The sequence below is a fragment of the Strix uralensis genome, chromosome 1, assembly GCF_047716275.1.
Source record: "Strix uralensis isolate ZFMK-TIS-50842 chromosome 1, bStrUra1, whole genome shotgun sequence".
Taxonomy (NCBI): domain Eukaryota; kingdom Metazoa; phylum Chordata; class Aves; order Strigiformes; family Strigidae; genus Strix; species Strix uralensis.
The window spans coordinates 101220830-101244793 of NC_133972.1; the positions used below are offsets into that span (position 1 = coordinate 101220830).

The 23964-nt window shown below is 40.3% G+C and overlaps 1 protein-coding gene across 10 annotated transcripts in view; it reads left to right on the forward strand.

The window, feature by feature from the left end:
- FHOD3 (formin homology 2 domain containing 3) overlaps nt 1-23964 on the forward strand; it is a 415016-nt gene that overhangs the window by 170153 nt on the left and 220899 nt on the right. For all 10 annotated transcript variants that reach the window (XM_074875159.1, XM_074875167.1, XM_074875176.1 and 7 more), the window contains exon 4: nt 17028-17095. In XM_074875159.1, coding sequence (XP_074731260.1) covers nt 17028-17095 — 68 coding nt within the window. The remainder of the gene's footprint in view (nt 1-17027; nt 17096-23964) is intronic.

Genomic DNA, 23964 nt, shown 5'->3' on the forward strand with positions numbered 1-23964 from the left:
CCAATCCTCTGAGATTAGCTGGCAAGCGATTCTGGGCATGGTGCCACCTGGTATTTCTCAGAAGGGGACTGCTAATAAAACACCGGAAGAAAATAAGATTGTTCCAGACATGCAAAGTCCTGAAGTTGCAAGGAGCAAGGAGTGACAGAGTTTTCACAAACACACCCAATATTCTGTGGCACGGCTTGGAAACTGCTCAGGAAATACCATCCTAATACCTCTGCAGAAAAATTATATTGAAGTAAAGATACTTTGAGCACAAATTGATTTTTCCTTTCTTAAATTTGTGGCTGAAATGCATGTTTCTCTTTTTTTTTGGCAATTTGGCTCTGGGTTGGACTCTCTGGGATGCCAGCAGCACTGTTTGGACTCCAAGAGTTCTCAGCCTTTTGGCATCTGCAGTTTGTTCCCTTCCGATTTGCCTCACCATGGTGCAGACCCACAGCTTCCCACAGTGCCATATCCCTCCTGGGTCCTCAGCTATAATGAATGTAGGCAAACCTCTTTGGGTTCCTATCTTGGATATAAAGGAAGTTTGTTAGCTGCAAGAGACTTTGAATGCAGTGTTTCCAGTTTAGTGAACGACTTTTTCTGATTATAACTTCAGTTTCATCAGAAAAGCTCCAAAAAAGCTCGATTCCTGGATAAATAGGTCCCAAGACATTTAGGGCTTTATAGGTCTAGACTAACATCTTAAAACTAGCAGGCTGCCCAAGCAGATTATGCATCATGGATTTAATATGCTCATGAATTAAAATGCCACTTAACAAGCAAGTTGCCAAACCCTGCACCAGCTGAAGTTTTCTGTACACACTTGAGAGGTTGTCCCATATACAGCATATGGCAGTAGGCTGTAGGGCACTGATTTGCATAAAAAGCCTAGCCAAGAGCAATAAAAAAGAAGTATACAGTAAGAAATAGTTCTTCAGTCCAAAGAAAAAGGATTTTATTTTGTTCTTATGGTATTTTTGTTCCTTCAACTTCACTGTCTGTTTTCTGTATGGAGGATTAGTACTGGTTACAGACCAGGAGCGCTGCTAAGGCAACACTGAGCAACTGGTTATTTCTTCATGGTTTTCCTTCTGTAGACAGTAGTAATAATATGTCCTATGTTTCTTCTAAGAAACCACATTTTCCTGTTTTCTGAATGTAACAGAATATAATCAGAGGTACAAACCCTATCGTTTTCTTGCTGGAGCTGCCTTCTGTGCTCATTCCCCATCATCATCATCCATATTTTCCAGTGGCTCTGTACAGACTTTAGAACTAATCATACTAGCCCTTGGAACGTAAAGTCTCTCAAAGGCAGTCTCTCAAAGATCCAGCTGACTTAAGAGAAGCAGAGATTTTTCATTCTCCGTTTACTGCCCCAGCTTCTCCCTGAGCCTCGCTCTCCCAGGACACTTCTGTCCTTGCGAGACTCCCTTAAATCGTCTATAATTTGCTCTGTGTGTTTCTTGGCCACGAAGTAACATCAACACAGCATAAACTTACAACTGTACAAAACTAAATCTTTTCTTTCAAAAAAAGAGAAGTGATCCAGCATTCCATTAGGATTCAGTCTATCAACAAATACGTTTGCGTAGGATTCCTGAAGTGGGTAAGGACAGGGAATTGTTTATTTACTCTGAGGTCTGCACTAACCAACCTGTGCTGTCAAGTGAAAATGTGATGATGTTGTTCATAATGTTGTTTCACACAGTTCTTCAAGGGAAAAAAACAAAAGTAGTATATGAGACAGCTAAACCATGCAGCAAACCACTGTGGGTTTGTCAGGAACAGTGAATGGATCTTCAATTCTTGTAGCACATATGACGCTTTTTGAACTACGTTTTTTTGAATCTGGAAAGCCTATTAGGAACCCTGAAGGCAGGATCTGGTCCTTTTAATGTTCTTGCAGATCCTAGCTGTTCGCTTGCTTCTAGTTTTATGGTTATAGGCTTGTGTTCAGTATGATTAATGAGCAATGCAAAGTATGCAAAAAAAGGAACAACTAAAGATCTTCCTTCTTCAAGAGACAAGAAGTAAAAAGGCAATACAGTACTTGTGCTCAGTAATCACAGAAAGCAGAACAGTTTTTGCTTTCCAGTTGCAAGGTCTGATTCCAAACTACATTGACTTAGCGCACATGATGCTTATGCTAAGTGAGTTTGTGAATTTATGGATTTTATGTTACTATGTTTTTCTGTGGCTGGGAATTTTAAAATTTTGTATTAAGTAGCTGAATGTGTGTAGCACATGTGCTGCAATAAGTGCATGCATCACCTCTGTCAGCTGGGTGAGAAACTGCAGAACTGTTTGAAGACTATTCACACCATCGCTGAGGTTGAATGGAACCACTGGAGATTTTTGTCCAACTCCCCTCCTCCAAGCAGCATCAGCCCGAGCATATTGCTCAAGACTGTCCAGTCAGGTACTGAATACCTCTAAGGATAAAGATTCCAGAGCTGTTTTAATTTATATAGAATATATATTCATATGTTTGGTTTAGCTGAGCTAATAGGAAATGAAAATTCCTTGCTGGCTGAGGAAAAGAAACGGTACCTTCTTGCACACTGTTATCATAAATACATTTACATAAAAGTCATATTGAATCTGTCACGGTATTTCCTCAGTGAAGTCATAAGGGCTACACAAATCCATGAGCACTTGTGAAGGGTGAACTCTGAGCGACTGTCTACTGATGCCAACTGCTCCTTGAGTATTTTGCCAAGTCAACTTTGTTTCAGAAATGGTTGCATTTGTACATGATTATGATGAGTAGCTAAGGCTGTGTAATGTTGCGGCTGAAATAGGGCCTGTAGTTTCATGACCTTAAGGTTTAGCAGGGAACCATTTAGTTTTGTAACTAAGACAGGACTGCCTGTTCTGTGAGATGTGACAGAGTTTGGAGAGCCTGACCAGCTGGGATCAGTCAGGGTGAGAACTTCCACATCTTCATGTGCTCGAAGGGTGTTGGCTGGTTGCTTAGGGATGTGAGTAAGGAAATCTGAGTATTCATCCAGCTGACAGAGTGAGTGGTTCATTTTTTCAGTATAACCTCTTGCAACAAGACCTATTCCTGCTACAGTAAATGGGAACACATTGCTGCCCATAGCTGTAAGCTTTTAGCCTACAGCACAAAATTAGAAATTATTCATGTTTTAGCAGAGGGACCACAAATGTTCTGTGCTAGGAGACTGGCGTTTGCTTCACAGTAAATTGCTGTTTTCATGGGGTTGCCTCTCAAGAAAAATTATTTTTCAGCAGATAAAATGGGTAGAGAAGAGAGTGTGTCATTGTAAGTGAGTAATACAGGATCAGTTGAATCACTTTATGCAGCACCTCAGGAAAGATTGAGTAACACGCTGGTGTATGAATAACTTTTGCATCAGTATCAGTGTCTGCCCATCTTTTTCTTGAGGGATGTTAAAGCCAGCCCTAACCATCACATTTGTAGTCTTTGAGCTACCACAGGCTTTTGACTGTGGAAATGATGGTAGCTGTAGCTGAGAAGGGCAGTAAAGCAGAAAGAGCAGAAACACAAAATCTGACGTTTGTGAAGAGTTAATAGTAGTTCACTTGCTTAAAACCTGTGTAAGATTTTTTTGGGAAACTGGTATAACCCTAGATGAGGTTAGCAGAACAGAAGGACCAGAGCTGTGGCCTTGAGGGTCAGTATGCTCTTCCAGTTCTCCATAAATATGAGGGAAAGGGAGGCACCATTGTGAAAGGACCTTACATTTTGCATAGAGAAACACTTTGCATAGCAGCTGGCTGTATTTATATTACAAGCTTTTCTTATCACGTTGATCCTCCTAAAAAGAAACTATTGCATTTATATGTGTGGAATATGTATAGTCATATATATAACTATATGTATATTTAAACATATTTAATATTATATATGACTAATGTGTGTATATATTATGTGTGTGTATATATAGTATGTGTGTGTATGTAGTTTATATTCTCCTGATTAATTAGGCAAGTAAAGCTGGAGCTTTTTACAGCCAATGACTGAATTAATAACGAACGGAAGAAGATCTAGCATAGCTGAATGCTTTTGTGTGGCTTTGGTCAAATTACTTAGAGGTGGAAATAATCAGTGGTTGAATTAAGAGGAGAGGCCTGATACATACTGGAAAAACTCCATTGTCTGTCAGATGTTTTACAACTGTGATGAATGAGTTTGGATAAATAACACGAACATGTGTTAAACAAGTTCAGACCAAGTGCTGCACGGTACGGTAAACAGAAATTGCACTTGAGGAATGTTTGAAAATATAAATGGGTGGTAGGTGGTATGTGGAGAGAACTGTGAGGATAGCCTTTCCTCCGGGGAGGGTAAAAGAAAAACTCTTCTTAGGTGCTTCAGAAATAGTTTTTTATTGTTACTGTTTTTAACAAATACAGATGTAGAAGTTTACTGATACTAAAAAAAATTGTTTGGGTTGTTCAGCTGTTAAGCTGCAAACGTATTTCGTGCCTATTGCAAACTTGCCTGGAAACTGCCCTGAACCAGCACAAGACTGAGCCATATGGAAAGGAACCCAATAGCTTAAGTGACTTTTCATTTAAATTGTTAGGAAAACTGTTGATGTGGAGGTTTTGGGGGAAAAACTTAAGGGGGAAATCAGTCTAAGTGAGGCTAGGTGTGCTCCAGGGTCTGTCTTGCCTCCATCTCTGCAGATGGTGAGAGAGGGGAAGAGCTGCTGCCCCAGTGGGCTGTGCACCATTGCTTGGGGAGGCATTGTCCAGCTTTTGCTTCAGAAGGGAAAGTCTGTCGCCAGAGCAGTGGGTAGTTTTGTATATAAGCTTATCTCATGCTGCTACATAGGACCTGTGTGGCTAATGCACTTAAACAAACTCACCGATTTCCAAATGCAGCTGAGGGAGGCATTTAGCACAGAGGTTTTTATTTGTCTTGTTGTCAGTGTGGGTGAAATGGCTGCTTAGATATTTTCTTTGTATTTTCTCTCACTCTTACATCCATCCATACTGTTGTGGAGTCTACGAGTATCACACATCTTGTTCCTGGACAATCTGGGATATTTTTCACCTGTGAAACTGGGGGAGAGTTTCCAATAGTGAAGTTCCCACTTGACGAATACAGTCTGTATCAGTAATTTCCTGATTTTAATATGAGTGGCTTTGGGCACCTCCCTTCATTCTAGTCGTGGTACTTGGAAAGTGGAGCAGTACCGTGCTTTTACCTCATTTTTATAACGATGTGAAGTACCTAAGTACTTCCACTGTTAAATCTTTGCAGTCTGATGTACAGCTCCTTAACAGAATATGAAGGTGTGTTCCCAGTGCTGGAGAAGCCTCAATATTCACAACAGTCTGAGCAGTAATTAAAAACAGCAATTGAAGGACAAATAAATTGCATAGGAGTAGAGGATAGCAACTGCAGTGGTCTCTTACAGGGCTGTTGGGTGCAGCATGTGAAGCTTGAGACTGTTGGCTCACCCATGCTGTTACCTCCCTTCCTACTGTGTTATGCTTATCACTGTGCCACGTTCTTGGGGTGCCTGTTTATGTCCCTCTTGCTGTAAGGCACAGTATGGCAGATGCAGCAGCAATGGGTGCAGGTGGCTGGCACAACACATGCCAGTGTGACCCTGGAGGTGGTGAGGCACGTGGTGCAGCAGAGGTAAAAATGCTGGGAAGTGAGTTGTCCAGCAGATCGCGAGGACCTCCGAGCCTCCTCAGGCTACTGCATGAGGACTGGCCATGTGCTTGACCTGGCACCCACATCAGATGAGATTCATGCATTGGCATGGATTTAGCTTGAGATCTTAGTGGGGTTTTCTTTTCCTTTCAGTTGCCAAAATGGTGCATTTTTCATGTGTCCCAGCAATTTTATAATGATGGGAAACTTGCTGACCCTGAATTACTTTGACATCTGCTAAAAGTATTTGTGCTGCGCTCTGTCATTCTACACATCTGATATTTCTTCATTCTCTCTCTGTTGCAAATCAGCTTCTGTTAACTTACTTTCTGTTAATTTAACTATGTCCTTAAAGTATTCTAAAGAAGCATCCTTCAAGAACCCTAAAATGCATCAAGACACATGTAAAAAGATCAAGTTATTTGAAGAAAGCTAGTTAACTAGCCTACTGTTTTTGACTAACATCACATCTACTAGGAACGATGAGACTATTACTTAAAGGATTGTTCTTTGCTGTGTGACTCTGTAATACTAAAGCAAACCCAAGTCTTTGTCTGTTGAAATGCTCTTTCTCCTCTACTCAAAATCACTAAAGCCTCAGTTGAATTGCTGTGTCTGGGTTTGGGCATTTAAAGATGGGAATTCATTAGAGGATGTACACAAGCACAAAGACTATCAGAGGTTTAGGAAAGATGAGCTACAACAAAATTGTTTAACATAAAGAAGAGGCTGTTCTATAGAGATGTTGCAAGAGTTTTCAGACTGAGGAGGTCTGAAAATTAAATTTAAATTTTAAAAAACTGTTTTAGAAACCAATATTATCATCAGCAAATGTAGTGAAATGTCAAAATAGATATCCTTGAGATGCTGTGGCATTTCCATTGGAATTCTTTGCTTATTCTGTTTTTTAATTAATTTGGGGAAAAAAAATCCTATAGATGAAGCTCCACTGGAGTCAGATGCCCCCTCTGGAAGCTTTCCAGAAGGGTTCCTCATGGCTGCGTGGCTGATGCCTCTCAGCGATGCTGAAGTACAAATAAATATTAATCCTTAATATATGTTGTGTGTCTCAGTCACAGGCACATCTACTGGTTTTTGTATGTGAGAATTTTGCTGTGGATGCTTGGTCCTGGCCACTCCAAATGGTCAAAGAAAACCCAGCATTGAGTTGGAACCCATTGACTTCAGCAGTGTGGGTGTGTGATTGGAAAGTCTCACATGCATGTAGGCAATGCAGGTTCAGGTATTTAAAGATGCACACGCCACTGCAATTGCTAGCAGCAGTCTGAGAAGCACCTTTATCAGATTTTCACCGTCAGCTGCAATTGATGCTCTTTTGCCTGTTGCCTTGCTATCAGATGAGTGGCCCATACTTGCTGTCTAAATTTTCAAACAACCTCTGATGGAGTTGAACACATGCAGTTAATTAGGAAGCTGCATCCTCTGAGGTCCAAAGACTGGTTAAATCCTGATGCACTTCCTGAGGTTGGGCTGGGATCACTGGAACAACGTAGTCTTGGAGATAGAGCTTCTGACATATTTTGGCATGTCTTACGCAACAGTAAAACTTGGTCTGAACTTGAAGCTCAGGAGCTCATTCACGTTCTTGGCACAAACCTGTGATGTCTTTGCACTCAGATGTTTTGCTTCTTGCCAAGCTGTCAGCACAGATAAGGCATCCATAATTCTAGGGATAGCGGGTGTGTGCCTAAGTATTTGGTTTGGGTTTTGTTTGGTGATAGGTTGCTATAATTTGCTTGTTGCTCTTTGTTTACAAATACTGATTGAGCACAGGGCAGCATGTTGGCATTGTGTTTAAAATGGAATAAAACCAGAAAACTCAAATCATGACTAACATGTTGTAATTAAGTACTTGTAATCCAAGAGGCACTGATGTGCTTGTTCAAGCACAAGCATACAGGTCAGCAATTTGGAGACCTGGTTATAAACTGAAACAAACGTTAAAGATTGGCTTCAATATCCTTTTTTTTTAAATGATTATTTTTTAGCTTCAGATTGGGTTACAGTAATCTCTAAAGAAAGCAGTAAGTTCTTCTATATTATTTTCTTTTCTAGCAATTTTCCCTGGCCCCATTCTCTTGAATTATGTAACCTATATTTTAGTATAACAACTACTTTCCTACCGTATTACTCTCCAGGGAACAATTTTGCATTAGTAGGGGGATGAACAAGATGACCTCTTAAGTCTTTTCCATCACCACTTGCTGTAATACGGTGCTGTAATATTTGACCTTGCTACGCAGCCTTTTCCCTTCTGTAACCCTTTGACTTTTACCGAAGAGCGGTCACAGCATTTTTTGGGCATGCTGAAGTGCCTTCCTTTGAAGTTATCAACCCGAAATGCTGTTTCCTGCACTTCAGAACTAAAGAGTGTATTAGTGCCTTTTGCATTCAAGTGGAGAGGACCTGTATAACTAAATCATTGCAGGGAAGTATGCTGTGATGCCTGTTCCATAGCTGAAATGAATAGGCTGAAGAGGCAGAGGATCTTTATTTTGGTAGTATGTTGGCAAAACTGTAACTTTCGAATATGCCTTTCTAGTGTTGCTTTTTATTTCAAGGAAGGAAGGAAGACCGAGCTGCTTGAGCAATTTGTTCTAGATCCGTACTGTGCCCGTGGACCTACTCCATGTACTTATTTCACTGCCATTGTTTTCAACAGCAGGCTTTCCCCATTGTGTCCAAAGTTATCAGTAGGTATCAGACTGGATGGGAAATGTAACTGTAAAGGGGAATTCTGTTTTCTAGCTTGCAAAATCAGAAGGGATACATGTGAGAGAAGTAATTTGGAAACGTAAAGTAAAGCTGTGGTGATATATCAAGTGATAAGTGGATTCAAAGATGCCTCGCTGTTCCACTTTGTTCATAGCTTTCAGCTCATAGAGGGCAGCAAATGCTTTTTGTGGCATTGGCCTGGCAATAATTTCTCCAGCTTCACCACAAAAGCCAGTTCTTTTTCTGGCTTTTCTGCAATGAACACCCCTTGTGTTTTCTTTATCTCTCCAGAGATGACAAAGTTATAAAGCCTGGGCTTTTTAAATCACAAAAATGCTTGAGCCATTCAAGTGTCTTGGGGTTGTTGCTGCTGCTTTCTGTGCAGTTAAGTGGTTCTATGCTGACTCTGGGTTTTAATGTCCCATTCTAATTTTTACTTCATAATTTAAGTAAAACCTGCTGTTGTGTTCTCCTGCTGTTGGATTTTTTTCTTGCTTATGTTCTTTTTTCCACAGCAGCAGTCGAAGACAACTGAGATGGGTTTCTGCAGTACAGAGCTGGGAAAAGAGTAGCGAGCACAGAGGTATAAAAATAAGGGAAAAAGTACTAGCCCTTTCTGTCAGCCAGCTTTACCCTGCTCTCAGCCCTCATCAGCTTATATGTCCTTCTTTCACTTGCTTATGAGTAAGCAGGGCCTTAATACATTAAGTTAGAAATGGAAATAGTGAAAGGAAATTTTGACACCGTCAGTTTTTAAGATCTTAGCATACCACAGTGCAACATATAGAGAGTACCAGCTTCCATAGCTGTAACCCCCAGGATCCAGCAGATGAAAATGAAGGTTTCCTTTTGCACTGAACTATATAAACAGTTGCTGCATTTTAGCATCTCCTTTTAGCATAAATTGTTGGCATTTGTTTGCCATAGTGTGTACAGATAGTGTGACAAATGTTCTTCCTAGTTCCACGTGCATGTGGATGGGTCTACAGGAGCAAAGGGATAGTAATTTAGAGCTTAGTGAAGGGGAAACTCTGACTAATGGTTTATCCGTGACATATGGTTTGCTTGAAGCCCAGCAGGTTAAACAGAACTTTGGTAGAAATGGTCGAGAGGAGAAATCAGTTTAGACCTGTTAGGCTCCCAGAGTGGAGTATGATAAAGACTGGAAAGTCCTTTCTACCAGCTCTGTGTAAAAACGTCCTTCTTTTAAATCTCACTGAATTACTTAGATGTTGCTGTAGTATATCTGTATGTTGGTAATGAATCTCAAGCACTGGCTGAAACCTCGAACTGAGGGTTGGGGGAGTCTCCAGGATGTTCAGGAATGATGTGTTGAGAAAGAAGATGACCTATACTTAAAGGATCATTTTTCTATCTGTTTTATACAGATGATTCAGTTTCTCACTCAATCTCTCCATACTTCCTAATTCTTTTAATTCTCTGTAGGTGATTGTTTAAGCATTACTCTTTCTTTAAGCATTACTGGTTTTCTATTAGTGGCACTCCAGACCTTCACCTCTCCTGATGTCTGTTCTCCCTCTTACTGATCTCCGCTCTGCTCTTCTGTACTTCTCTTTGCATTGTTTCTTTGTTGTTGGACGTCTCTGATTCCTCATCCTCAAGGTCATAACTTTTCTCCTCAGTCCTCTGGAGTTTTCTTATTGTTACTCCTTTTTATACAGAAGATTGAATCTCATGTCATCTCTCTTGGAAATACAGGAGCAAGAATCAGGGTACACTTCATGGGGAGGATGCTTGCACCTGGAGGAGCGGATGCGTTTCTCACTGAGTTTAAATGTATAATCATTCTTGTGCTGACAGTTTTATGTTAATTCCCTTGCGGTAGAAGTTAGGATGTCGGTGCTTCAGAGAAACGTTCAAAAAAGATTAGCTCCAACCCTTCTTCCCGAAGGGGGTTTCTGCCCTGTGTGCTCTCTCTGTGGAAATCCAGGGGACTGTTTCTGTCGGTTGCTTCTTGCCGCAGCAGGAAAGCAGACTTCTGCCCTTGAAGAGGCAGGAAACTCCTTAAGTGCAAGTGTACAGAATTGCTCTGAAGTGCTGGCTGTATTGGGAATCTTTCATTCGCACTGGAGATCCTGCTGTGGAGTTCTCCCTGCCTGCCCGTCCAAACCCACAGGCTCCCTGGGGTTTGCAGGTGGCTCTTTGCACCCTCTGCTTTAAGCCCCTGCCAATGTGGCTTTAGGGTATGGGATAGGAAAGGATGTCCAAGGCTATTTTGTGGCTTTCCCTCCTCCCACTCCCCACCTGTGGGCCCTTTACAGAGGAAGGGAATAAGGATGCAGGCTTGAAAGAGAACTCTTCTCATATGCAGGCGTAATAGGATCCTCTCCCCACAAAGGATCCCCCTCTCCCAGCGGGGGCAAAGGACCCTGCTCACTGAGGGGACCCACTGTCCCGGATAATTAGCTAAGCAGCTGCTGTGCGTCTGAATGAAAAGGAAGGGAGGGAGGTTTTGCTCTGACGAGGAGCCGGGGCAGCATTCCTTGGAGGCAGCCTGCACATTCCTCCAAAGCAGTCGGTGCTGACGGTGACGTGGGCTTGGCGTTGGCGTGGCCAGGCTTCCCGAAATTTGTACACAGCCGCTTGCTTGGCCTCGGGTCCTTTATTGTGAGGAAACTCCTTTTCCTCACTAAGTGCTAATTGTTTATCTCTGGATCAGTGGGAGAATATATATCTTGAGTTCACACGTGACGTGTTGCACTAATTAATGCATAAAAAACTATTTATAGAGAGAAAATAAGATCAAATTCGGAGAAAAAACAAAGATTTGTAGCATGTAAAATGAAGTAATCTCAAAAGAAGCAGCAATTGTGTTAATGCAGTAGTGGGCATTGTGCCTGTGAATGAATCCCTTCTCCGTGTATTTTCTAGGGAGTCTGGGAGGAAAGGAGAGTGCCTTGTCTGGCCAACACATTTATGACTAGCTTTTGTGAACAAAAGCAAAGCTAAAAAGAGAGCCTATTCCTGGCACAGGACCAGGTCTTTTCTTAGAGGACTGCTTTAATTTGTTTGACATACAGTGAAAGACTGGCACACTGCACTAATTACTTTTATATACAGTTGTTTTATAGAACTGCAGCACTATATGTACCCATGGGCCCACTCGAGTTGCCCAATGAAGTCTACCAGGCTGCTTCCTGAAGCCTGTTCACAGGATTGGACCTGTATGCCTTGACTTGTTGCCATGCTGCTCACATTTTTACCCAGTTTTATAATTGTGCAAATTGATTCAGATAGAATAACACCCATTTAAAATTGGAATAGTGTAGTAGTAAATTTGGAAATGTGGTACTTGGCATTTGCAGAAAGAGGTTCTTTTATTGTTGTAAACGTTTTTCTTTGTTGACTATTTTTTTCCCCCAATCAGTGCGGGTGGAAACTTAGGCAGTTCATTTAAATTCTAAAAGACTATTACTGTTACTTCTATCACTAATACTTCTTTCTAGTGAGCACTTAAAATAATGTTTTACTCATTGTTGCAGCGACAAGAATTAAGTTTTTAGTTTCTAAGTACTAGCCATTTTGCAGGTGGCTAGTGGAAGCCTGAGAATATTGCTGCTTCCATCCCATGCAAGGATTTTAGAAATGAATGGCAGGAAATGTTTCAAATGTTGTTTAATTAGATCTGCACCAGGTACCCTGCTAATGTAATCAAATGTGGAGTTAATCTCCCTTTATGTTTTTGTAAGGAAAGGAGCTTCATCTTGAAATTATAGTTGAAAGAAAAGAGGCATGGATGGGAGACGTGGAGGTCATTCAGGCAGCAGCAAGTGAAGCAGAGCAACTCCCATTTGTGCTCAGCCAGATGTTCACAAGCCTTTGCCAATAGCTCAAAAGGCTGATGCTACATAAATTACTATATCCCAGGGACTAATTCAATGGGTGTGATGGAAGAGGAAGGGAGGAGGATGGTACCCTGTCGGTCAGAGGTTAGGTGTAACACATGGGACTGAACCAAGCAATATTCAGTCAGTTCTGGTTTTTTTTTTTTTATTATTGTGGATTTAAAACACTGATTTTCCTATAGAAAGCAGAAGAAAATATTTCCAGTAAGAATATAAAGACCAGTTATTATTTTCTTTAAAATGTCTCTTTTCCCAAGTAATCAAAAGAGAAGAATACCCAACAAAATTTGAGCTTCTGACAGTTGTCTTTGAAAATACAGAAACCCCTTTGAAAGCTGATAAAAAAAAATAAAATAAAATTTTAAAGGCTTCTCTTGCTTTCTGAAAAGGTGATGATTACAAACCAAACTGCCTCGCCTTCACCACCATGTTTGTACCAAATTCACCTAGAGCAATTCCTTTTCACCCAGTATGAGTTGTTTTCCTTTCCTCTCTAGGAGAGTTATTTTTACAAAAGTAAAAGCAAACAAAACCCCAGAGTAATAAATAATGGTTTTCCTTTAGAGCGTGAAGCCTTCTCTAGACCAAAGTTCTGCCATTGCAAGAAAATAGGCACTTGTGTGTTGCTGCCTCTCATGTGGTATCTCACTGTCTGTATCAGAAGCCCAGTTATCTTTGATGCTCTGCCTGTAGAAAGAAGAGATGAACTAAGGAAATCTCTTTGTCTTTCAAGGATATACACCTACCCGTTATGACATGAAGGATAATTTAACAAATGTGACTCTTGCTTGTTACAGAAAGGTAAATAAACTCAAGCCCATACCAGTACCTAGTTTTCTATCAGATAGCTTCCCAAGAGTTGACTCTGATTTTGAATGTTTGAGGTTGGCAGTGCTGATGCTTTTTAATTTCTCAGGATGTCCTACAATCTAAAGATAAAAAGCAGGATTTCAAGGTTAATGAAGTACACACTCAACATCCTAAAGAGTATTGCTCAATCAGTGGGAAGCCCATGGAGGGACAGAGTGCCTTTTCTTTCATAAAATAAAGAAATAAGCAGTGCCCTCTAGTGTTAGTTAACATCAGAGGGAACCACCAGGAGAATTTTCTATCATGTAGGTATCTGCAGTTAAACCTATTTCACAGCTGCGGATGCAGCTCTTCATTTCTTGAGAAAAAGTAGTAAAAAAGAACTGCAATACCATAGCTTATCAGGACATAACTGTCAGAAATTCAGTCATTAATACATAAATACAGTCAGATATCTCAAACTCCCCGATCTGTTTTATCTTCTCTAATTTTGAAGTGTATGAGTGTAGTATGTCTCCAACCTGTACCTGACCTGGGAAAGGATGGGAGATGTGTTTTACCGAGGGCCTCATGAAGTTTTAGGGACAGGTGTAGCAGCAAGTGTTCCTGTTTGAATTTTGGAAGTTCAATTTCTGGCATAAAGCAGTCCTGGTGTATGTATTCAAGCTTATCTACATTATAACAAAGCAGTGAGCAGGTAGGTCTTTTGAGCTGTCTCTGGAGCACCTCGAAATTTTTTGGCTCTGGTGATATTAGCAGGTTGGACTCCTGTTTCGAAGCCATAGGCACCATTTGTTTCAATTGAAGACAACTCTGCCAGGGATGCACCATGGGAATTACAATCACCTCTGTGCTTTAGCATGGAAGGCTATTTCTTTGTCTGTTTAAAAAGGGAAATGCTTTAAATTGCTTATGTAGAACAGTGAATGTTTAAAAAGCATTTGCTGTCTGGTTTCTGAATCGTCTTCAGTGTGAAAACATCATATGTGCCTTTCCCTCTCTGTTTTTTTAATTTTACTTTCTACCATAGAAAAAGAGATTACAAATTATTTCAGCTTTTCAGTTTCTGCTGATGCATTTTCATAGCCTTGGCTGCAGTCTGGGGCTTTGGGGATGAGCCCCGAAGTCCCTGTGGTGTTAAGGTTGTTGTTGACAAATAGGAATCCTGTAAGGCCTTGAGAGCATCTTATTGAGTGTCCCTGAGCTGTAATCTGATGTATGCATTTATCGTTTTCCAAAAAACATCACACAGAAATACAATAAAAGTACAGGCTTTTATAAAAGTGACCCATGCAGTATCTTGGCTTACGCAGGCTTTCCTGCCCTGGGTGAGGTTCAACCTGGACCGTGGTTTTCTAAACCATAATATCTGATGTAGCATGAGTCCAAGGAGTGACCACCTCACTTTCCTCCTTGGGTTATGCTCTGTGAATATTTCTGATGGTTGCCAACACTGTAAGAAGTGGGTGCCAAGACTTACTGCCCATATTACCCATGTGCAAGAATACCAGGTGAAGAGTTGTATTTCTTGTCTTTCTGAGCTGATTCAACAACATTAGCTTCATGTGAGGAGGGATCTGCAAATGTAAATTGTTTCTGTGTAGATTGCTGCGCCCTGGTAGTTGATGTCAGAAATGAGATTGCTTACCTGGACTGTTGCTCCTCAAAAGGGGTGTCAGACCAGCTCAAGCATTTGCAATACCTGCTGCTGTCTTGTTGCCACTACTCTTGCCAAGCTTGATACTTCCAGTAGTTACTGACTCTTCAGCTCTAATGATAGACCCCTTTCTGAGCTGCAGTTAATAACTTCTGTCCTCTTTGCTACACGTGAGCAGGGAGAGCATTGTTTGTGCTGATTGCCAAGGATGATGTTAATGCTCTGTGAAAAGACCAAGAAGAAAAATGTTCAACATTGTTCCTCTGAGCCATACCAAAAATCTGCATGCACCAATGAAAGCAACCAGTGTTATGGTATCATAACAATGGTTCGTTAGGACTTTACTCCGGGCCGGGATGATGATTGTTCCTGTTTAAGACCAAGACCAACAGATGGCATTTGTTAGGATATTGATATTTATGTACAAAGTTGCCAGCACTTTAAAAAGTGGTGCCTCTCTTAATTAAGATGATAATGTACTGCCTTGTTTGGAGAGATTCTGCTCATAATGATGCTAGTGAATTATGAATAGAGGGAAATTAGTAATAACAAATGCCAGATGGAGGTATCTTTCAAAGAGGAATATTTTGTGTAATATGGCATGTAAAGTTGACAGACCGGGTCTTAAAAGACCTTTATTATTCTTTAAGCTTTCCTAACAAAATTACTCTTTATCCTGCCAAGAAATGTAGTTTCACATGCCAGTGCGTTTTTAAGCGAGAGTAATTAAAGTATGCCTGTAAGTTTATGGCTTGAAGTGAAATCCGTTCCTTCAGTGTTTTGTCAGGAATCTATAAACAGTGCAAGGAAGGAGACAACTTATAACAACAATAGTTTTGCCAATTCTACACATTCTGCCTTTGAAATCAGAGGCAATTAGGGATGAACAAGGCTACTTTCAAAGTTTACCGAAAAAAAGTGTAAGTTTTGCTGAAGTTTTACTTCACATTTTTCCTTTGGTTGAAGATGACTGTTGGGAATAAGAAATGTTTTTCTAAAATTAAAACCTGCCTTCTTTGATTGAAGTAAAAAATTGATTACTGAGTTATAAATGCATTGAATCCTCAAATGCTAGGCCTTTTTTGTAACTTTCTGAGAGAGGGAAATAAAATTTAATTTGATTGTATAGTGTAAAGTGGTAATTAAAAGAGAAACAGGCAAGGGAAAGTAAGAAATAAAACTTTGGGGTTTGGTATTTCATTTTCTCATAACAATATTCCCACTCCATGGGCATTCCAGCATTGATCTCATGACTTGCTGACCACTGTCTGTTGCAGAGAAGGTCCTTTCATGATAATCTGTGGGTCAGGAAAAGTGTGTCATGAGAGGTGACCGTGAAGATTTGATTTTCCTTTGTAATTGTCCTCAGATTTCATTAGTATAGTAAAATTCAATTTAGGACTGTAGAAGTGTTGCATATAGTCTCTCTCTATCAGATATGCCAAACATAGTAGACCAGGAAGACCTGAAGAGCATACGTTCTGCTCCATCCATGTATAGTCTCAAATTCTTTCTAGATATGCAATAATAACCTTGAGATGTACAGTCCAAGACTTGTTCCAAAGGCACAAACGTTGTGGCAGGGTTCAGAAAGATAACAGAGGAGTTGCTTTTGTCTTCTTTAAATTGCTTCTGTGAGTATGCATTAGTAGGGGAATAAATTAAGCAATACATTTCAGTACTGGATGATGAAAAGAAGGCTTCTGCTTCATTTAGAAAAAGATCAAGATCAGTTTTCACGAGAATAAAACACTGTTTTGAATTATGCTTAGAACAGACTGTCCGACTATTTCTGGTATTAACGTTCATCGCCGTTGCAGAAAGGATTTAACAATAGAAAGATGAGAACATGAGAAAAGAATGTCTAGAGGGAAGGCAGACAAGGATGGGATTCAGTGGCTCTAGCTTTGATAACAAAAGCAAAGAGTGCTCTCAGTTGAGTCTTTTGAGACTAATCTGGTACTTTCAATAAGCCCTAAATTTACCCTCATGCAGAAAGAGTAGTATTTCTAGGCATTTTCAAAAACTCCTTAAAGCATTGTTTCTCACTGATTTGTGAATTTACCTGGGAGATGCCATCTGAAGTTATAGACAACTAAACACTGGTTTTACTTGCACTTTTTTAATGAATGAGTCCTGTATATGTAAAAATCAAATCAGCTTTCTTTAACAGCAGTCTATCTAAAGGGAAATGGGTACTATGACTCTTCCACTCGAAGTCTTTTGAAATCTGTACTACTTTTTAGCTATGTTGTCAGTTTTGTTTATGCTGAACTTCTTTCTGTTGTCTTTTTTTTTTTTCCAGAAAAACTTTACAATTCCAATGGACGGGATCTGAGACGAGCACTTTTCTCCTTGAAACAAATATTTCAGGTGAGCAAATAATAGCTGTCCATTCTGTGATTTGAACATGAATTAAATTTCTTTTTTTAATGTAGAGAATAACTTAAAGTTGCTGGCAAAAGAGAATTTTAAGACTTCATTTATAACGTGCAATTAGCCAATTGCTTCTTAGGGTCTTTTCCCTTTATGGTCTGCAAGCCTTCCCTTTTTCCTTTGGTCTATCAGAAGGCAGGACCAGATGCAGACTAATCGCAGAGTTATTGGTTGGAACCCGCCAGGAAAGGAGAGAAGAAAATGGGGACTCTTAGATAGAAACAGACTACTCATTAGACAGTGGCACAGTTCTGTGTTTAGGAAGACTGAGAAGCGGATGTAAAAAAAGGATCTAGGAAACCATGAGTTGGGGCCATGGCCCAACATTGGCCTAATAATTGACAAATAAATTAGGTTTAAGCCACATCAAAAACTGAAAAAGGATGCAAGAGACATGGGACAAATCTGGTGAGGAACCGAGGTGTAGTGGGAGAGCTCTGAAGGTTTTAGAATTTAGATTTAGGTTAGGGGGAATGATTTATTGATTAGCTGGAAAGATACTTGACGGAGCTGGGGGAGGGTATAATAGTGACTAATCAGTTTAAGTTTAAGGAAGGACATAGATTTGAATGTGAGTGTTTGTAAGGGAGGAGATCTGAAATCAACAGGATTTAGAGTCCTGTTGGGGAAGTAGCCAGTGTGATAGACAAATGGTGTGGGTGATGATAAAGTGAATTGAATGAAAAGTTTGGGTTTCAGATTGGTTTTACTGGATAAGAAGGACTTGGGAAGCTTGCAAGACTGGAAGGAAACCTGTTGGAGGAAACAGGCCAGGAAAAGTGAAAAGAAAATGTTGGTGAGAACTAGAGCATACCACAAATGTGATCCTTAAATAGAATTCAGGATGACACATTTCATTTCTATCAGTAAATATAAGTTAAATCAGTAAGAAAAGCACCTCTCCTCCTTTACTAATGGATACAAATGGAGGATGACAACCTGTAATGTTTTTCAGCTACAGTAGAGTAGGTACAAGGGTTTGAAGCTGTTAATTTAGCATTTTTTGCTTTGTTTTAAATAGACATTTATTCTAAGAAGTATAACAATGTTTAACAATTCTGCAAGACTGTAGAATTGCAAATTTCCAAAACACACAATGCTTTTTGCATGTTTCAAAGTTAAGCGTTTAGAATTTAGAAAATGCCAGAATGAAGGTTTTCTGAACAATAGGAGTAGGTGGTGAAGGGTGGACCGTTTAATGGAAAATGTTGGTAGTTGAAGATGTCTTCTGGGTCAGAAAAAAGCCCTTGAATTTTTAAATTTTTGGACAAATAAGGAGTTCCAGCTCCAAAACAGTCTGGTCATCTCATGGCCACAAATTGGGAAAACCATTGCCTCTTCAAGGCATTCCCAGGAACAGACTGCTTGAGAGTCACAGTGATGCAAGTTGGGTTTCCCTGTGAGCTTGCTGAGTGGGTGGACTGTGTGCTCAGAGGAAATTAGGCAGGTTTCCACGAGTCTTCTCTGGTTTGTTCACTTTTTGTCCACCTCAACTGTTTCTGGGAATTATTTGTATTTCTTTGAGTTTATGTATTCCACAGGTTGATCTGGGCACTCATGCATATTTAGCCTCTCTTCCCCCCCACCCTGCAGCTCCCATACCTCCCGTCATGACTTCTCCCGGTTTGGGTATTCACAAATGTTCTCTTCCATGTAGGTTATTTGAAGTCTAGTAGGTATTTCTGAGCACACAGTGAACACACCAGTAAGATCTCTGTCTTCCAGTTGATCAGTTGTTTTCATGGAAATGTTTGAATACTTATACTAATAAATTTAATTGGAGTTAACTGGGTTGAAGAGTAATGAGAGGGAAGGGAAAAGTGATGCATACAAACCCGTATCTGTGTATGAATTTAGTTTTTAAGTGAAGCCTGTCTGATGGTTTCAGAACATAATTTTCCTTGAAGAATTCGACTTCCCTGCTTCCTAATATATGTGATAGGGAATTTGGGATTTATCTGTTACCACTTTAAGTAGCTACTTCTGGTAGAACTGTGGCTGTTTGTTGAACATACCCTTCAAAAAATCTTCATATACTCTCAAAATACAGGTTCTCATTAGTGGATAATAGAGCAGAAGTCTTCCTCAAGCTGGAGAGTATTCATATGATATGCTGAAGTATCTGAGGTAGTACACTTTGCACTGGAAAATGAGACCCTGTATGATGTAAACTCCTGTTTAGCTGTCAATTTTGCGGTCCTTAACAACAGTTACTGGCATTGCTAAGGACATCTTTTGTGTATGATTCTAGTTCGTCTCATAATGATACATGACATGTACCTGTACATGATTTTTGTACCTGTTTTAGAAAGAAAAGCTGTTTTATTTTTTTAGTGAAGAAAAATACAAGTTAATGTTATAAGGTTATATTATAGACCAAACACTATAGTCCAAAAGGTCATACCTAATTTATTTTTTAGTCTATGACATTAAAGTATGTCAGCATTAGAAATCTATCATTATGTTAAAAGTTTTTTAAAAAGTATATTTTTCAACATAAACATCTGTTTGATTTTCTATCTCATATTTAGTATTTTAAATTCCTTAAGAGTATAATATTTTGGAAACAAAATGTTGACTTCAAAACCAGTCTTTATTTTCATTTTAACAATTTTTCAGGCTGTTATGGAGACTTCATCATGTCTTTAAGTGCCAAGACAGTTCATAACACCATGTTTTTATAATCATTTCATCATAGCTGAGTTAATTTGGCACAGTTCTGTGTCAGTATCACTTTTAATTTAAAGAGCTTCAAGGTAACGTGCAGTCTCTTATTTGCATTAAGTGGGAACAAGCCCAAGTTTTACATCAAATATGAATTCTAAATAGTTGGAGCTCTTGGTTTTTCATGCGAGGCCTCAGCAAAGCTTAGCAGTGTTTGGCAAAAGCAATGCCTTTGTTTCATGTTTTAAATGGAAGATTCATTTGACAAGTCCAACTTGGAATTTCTGTATGATTTCTTCTGGTGGGTTGGTTTTGGCAAAATGATAAAGGTTATGTGGAGTGTTTTTCTCTGACAGTAGTGCCATTCTGTTACTGTCATTCATTCTGAAGAGTTAAGATAGCCACACTCATCATCTTTTGCTGGACTTTGCTGCAGTATTATTCTTCTGATTTACCTATTCTTCTGATTTACCAATATGATTTTTTGATGAACGAACTTAACGGACTAAGGAAAGTAATGTTCAGACTAAAAGTATATGAAGCACTTGACCTTAAAAGAACTGAAAAAAGATTTACAGATATAATTGACAACCTGTTTAGCTCCCTTCGAATGTATTTTCTGACAGTCTTCTGAGTTGCCTGGTTCTTGCATTTATCAGAGATTCGTTAATTTTGTGAAAAGTGCTAAAACTCCCAAAGGCATCCTGGGCAGAATCCAGCTGAACATAGCACTTATAAAATCAAGGTCAAAAAACATTCTTGCATTTTCTGATTGTGATATTGTAAGATAGATAAAAATACAGCTGCTTGAAACATTTAATTCAATATCAATATTAAGAACAGAAAAATTGGGTACGAGCCCTATAATATATGTAAATAATTTTGTGCAACTTACATGATACTAAAAAAGTTTATTTAACAAGACCTTTGATACAACTAGATGTAATATAAAGCAGGCGTGGTTTAGAACCTATAAATAAAAGTGTGCCTTGTAGATACATTTCAAAGCACAGTTTCAATTCATGCTGATTGCATAATTTCAAAATATTAAATAACTGGATAAGACTATGGTGTTATAAGAAAAATAAGAAGGCTATAAAGTGTGTTTCAAGTCTGAAATCTGTAATCATGGGTAAATCTGCCCAAAGTTTTGGAAAATATTTTTAATCAATCAATGCATTAGGTTTTCTGGAAAGCAAACCTAAAGGGTATATTTTAAAGTGTTAAGGAAAAAAGCCAATTTTCTTTTAGGACTGTTTCCCCCACTAAGTGTCGTTTGACAAATGCAGGAGATCTCCCACTATTTTTCTTGAGGAGCCTGGATTCCTGTTTTGTGTTGTGATCAGAATATCAAGCAACACAGTTACAAAATTCTCTTACAGAATTTTCTTCTATTGTTGAGAAATTCATTAATCATTGAACAATTGAGCTTTGTGTAAAACATCACAAAGAACAGCTATGTAGAGGCACTGGAAACATTAAGTAGAAGGTGTTTGGATAGACACAGTCTTATCAGTGAGTGAAATCATATGTCACACACTTCAGCTGCTAAGGAGTCATCAATCATCCTTAGGGGAGCAGAAAGAGTATTCTGTGTTTGCCTCATTGATCTCAAGGAAGGAGGCTGCTCCTTCCCCTCTTGCAAGCATGACTGATGACTCCTTAGGGTTTGAAGCTGTGTGACAATTGATTTAGGGGCTGCTGCCATCACTTGTGAGGCAAGCTGCCACCTCTCCCCTTTAAGAGCCCTCTTGGAAGGGTTCTTGAGTAAGTCATGAAGAAGAGGGAAACCTTCATTTCCTTCCCAAATCGAATTTACCATAGTTCCATGTAGCAGTTTACAAATCTGTTTAATCCAGTTTTATAAAGGATATATCTCATTACTGTTTAGACATTAACATGGATAGAAAACTGTTGAGGTTTGAACTCAGCTGGCAGCCAGAAGCCATGTGGTCAGCCATTCACCTCCCCCCTCCCCAGTGAAATAGGGGAGAGACAAAAAGAAGTGAATTCGTAGATTGAATAAAAAGAAAGAATTTACTAAATATAACAGGAGAACAACAGTAACAATAATGAGTCCAAAAAGAAATGGGTAAAATGAAGCAGTGGCTTACCGAGCGTGACAACCACCCCCCCACAGCAACAACACGACCCGATGAGCAGACGGCACGAGCCAAGCCTGAGCGAGAGCCCGCCCGAGAGAGCCCACTCCCCATATCCCTGGGCATGACATCACGTGGTATGAAATACTCCAATGAAAGTTAACTCCATCCTGGTCGAAACCAGGACAGTCTCCACCCCTTATTCCATACCATTGACGTTATGCTCAGGTTTCTGAATACATCTTAAGGAATCACCACCCCCTTTTTTCCCCAGGTCTCACAGATATCATTCCCTTAGTCTGTGGGCCATCCTTCCACAATGTTTCCTGAGTTCATTTAGTCCATAACTTCGGGTTCCATCTGTCATGACAGTCTATAAGGCTGGAGGAGTGAGGTGGAGTTGGCTCAGTTGGTGGAGCAGGAGGCTTTGGATGTAGCACGGGAATGTTGCAAGGCGCCAGTTGCAATAACAGGGTTATTTGACAGTCCGGTTCATTGGCTATTCTTACCTAAAATCAAATCTCCCTGAGGCACACATTGGACCTCTCCATCCTTCTGCATTACTCACCAAGTGCACCCAGGTCCTTGGGCAAAAGCAATCCCACTCATGGGTTTACCTTTACCCAATGCAGGAGTAACCCAGACGGTCTTTCCCAACATATTCCTAATGCGCTTTATCCCCATCCACGGTACGTAGGAGGTTTGATTGAGCAGGGGCAGCTTGCTTGGCAGATCCTCTGGTATTGACTAACAAGGTGGCTTTTGCTAAATGCACGTCCCAGTGTTTGAAAGTTCCACCACCCATTGCTCTCAGTGTAGTTTTCAGCAATCCATTGTATTGCTCAATTTTCCCAGAGGCTGGTGCATGGTAGAGAATGTGATATATCCACTCAATGCCATGTTCTTTGGCCCAGCCATCTATGAGGTTGTTTCGGAAATGTGTCCCATTATCTGACTCAATTCTTTCTGGCGTGCCATGCCACCATAAGACTTTCTCCTCAAGGCCTAAAATGGTGTTCCGGGCAGTGGCATGGGACACGGCATAAGTTTCCAACCAACCAGTGGCTGCTTCCACCATTGTAAGCACATAGTGTTTGCCATGCCGAGTTTGTGGGAGCGTGATATAATCAATCTGCCAGGCCTCCCCATATTTATATTTTGATCATTGTCCTCCATACCAAATGAGCTTTAACCGTTTGGCTTGCTTGATCGTAGCACATGTCTCACATTCATGGATTACCTGTGCAATAACATCTGGTTAAATCCACCCCTCAGTCACGAGCCCATCTATATGTTGCATCTCTTCCCTGATGGCATGAGGAGTCACGGGCCCAGTGAGTCATAAATTGTTCACTCTTATGTTGCCAGTCCAGATCTACTTGAGACATCTTGATCTTGGCAGCCTGATCCGCCCGTTGGTTGTTCTGATGTTCTTCAGTGGCCCAGCTCTTGGGTACGTGAGCATCTACATGGCGTACTTTCACAACCAGATTCTCTACTCGAGCAGCAATATCTTGCCATAATTCAGCAGCCCAGACGGGTTTGCCTCTGCGCTGCCAGTTGCTCCGTTTCCACTGCTGTAACCACCCCCACAGCGCATTTGCCACCATCCATGAGTCAGTATAGAGGTAGAGCACTGGCCACTTTTCTCGCTCAGCGATATCCAAGGCCAGCTGGACGGCTTTCACCTCTGTGAACTGACTCGATTCACCTTCTCCTTCAGCAGTTTCAGCAACCCGTTGTGTGGGGCTCCACACAGCTGCCTTCCACCTTCAATGTTTTCCCACAATGCGACAGGACCCATCGGTAAACAGGGCATATCGCTTCTCATTATCCGGTAGCTCAGTATATGGTAGGGCCTCTTCAGCATGTGCTACCTCTCCCTCTGGTGCCATTCCAAAATCTTTGCCTTCTAGCCAATTTGTAATCACTTCCAATATTCCCGGACGGCTGGGGCTCCCTATTCGAGCCTGTTGTGTGATTAATGCGACCCATTTACATGACATCAGTTGCATGGTGTGTAGAGGGGACACTTCCTTT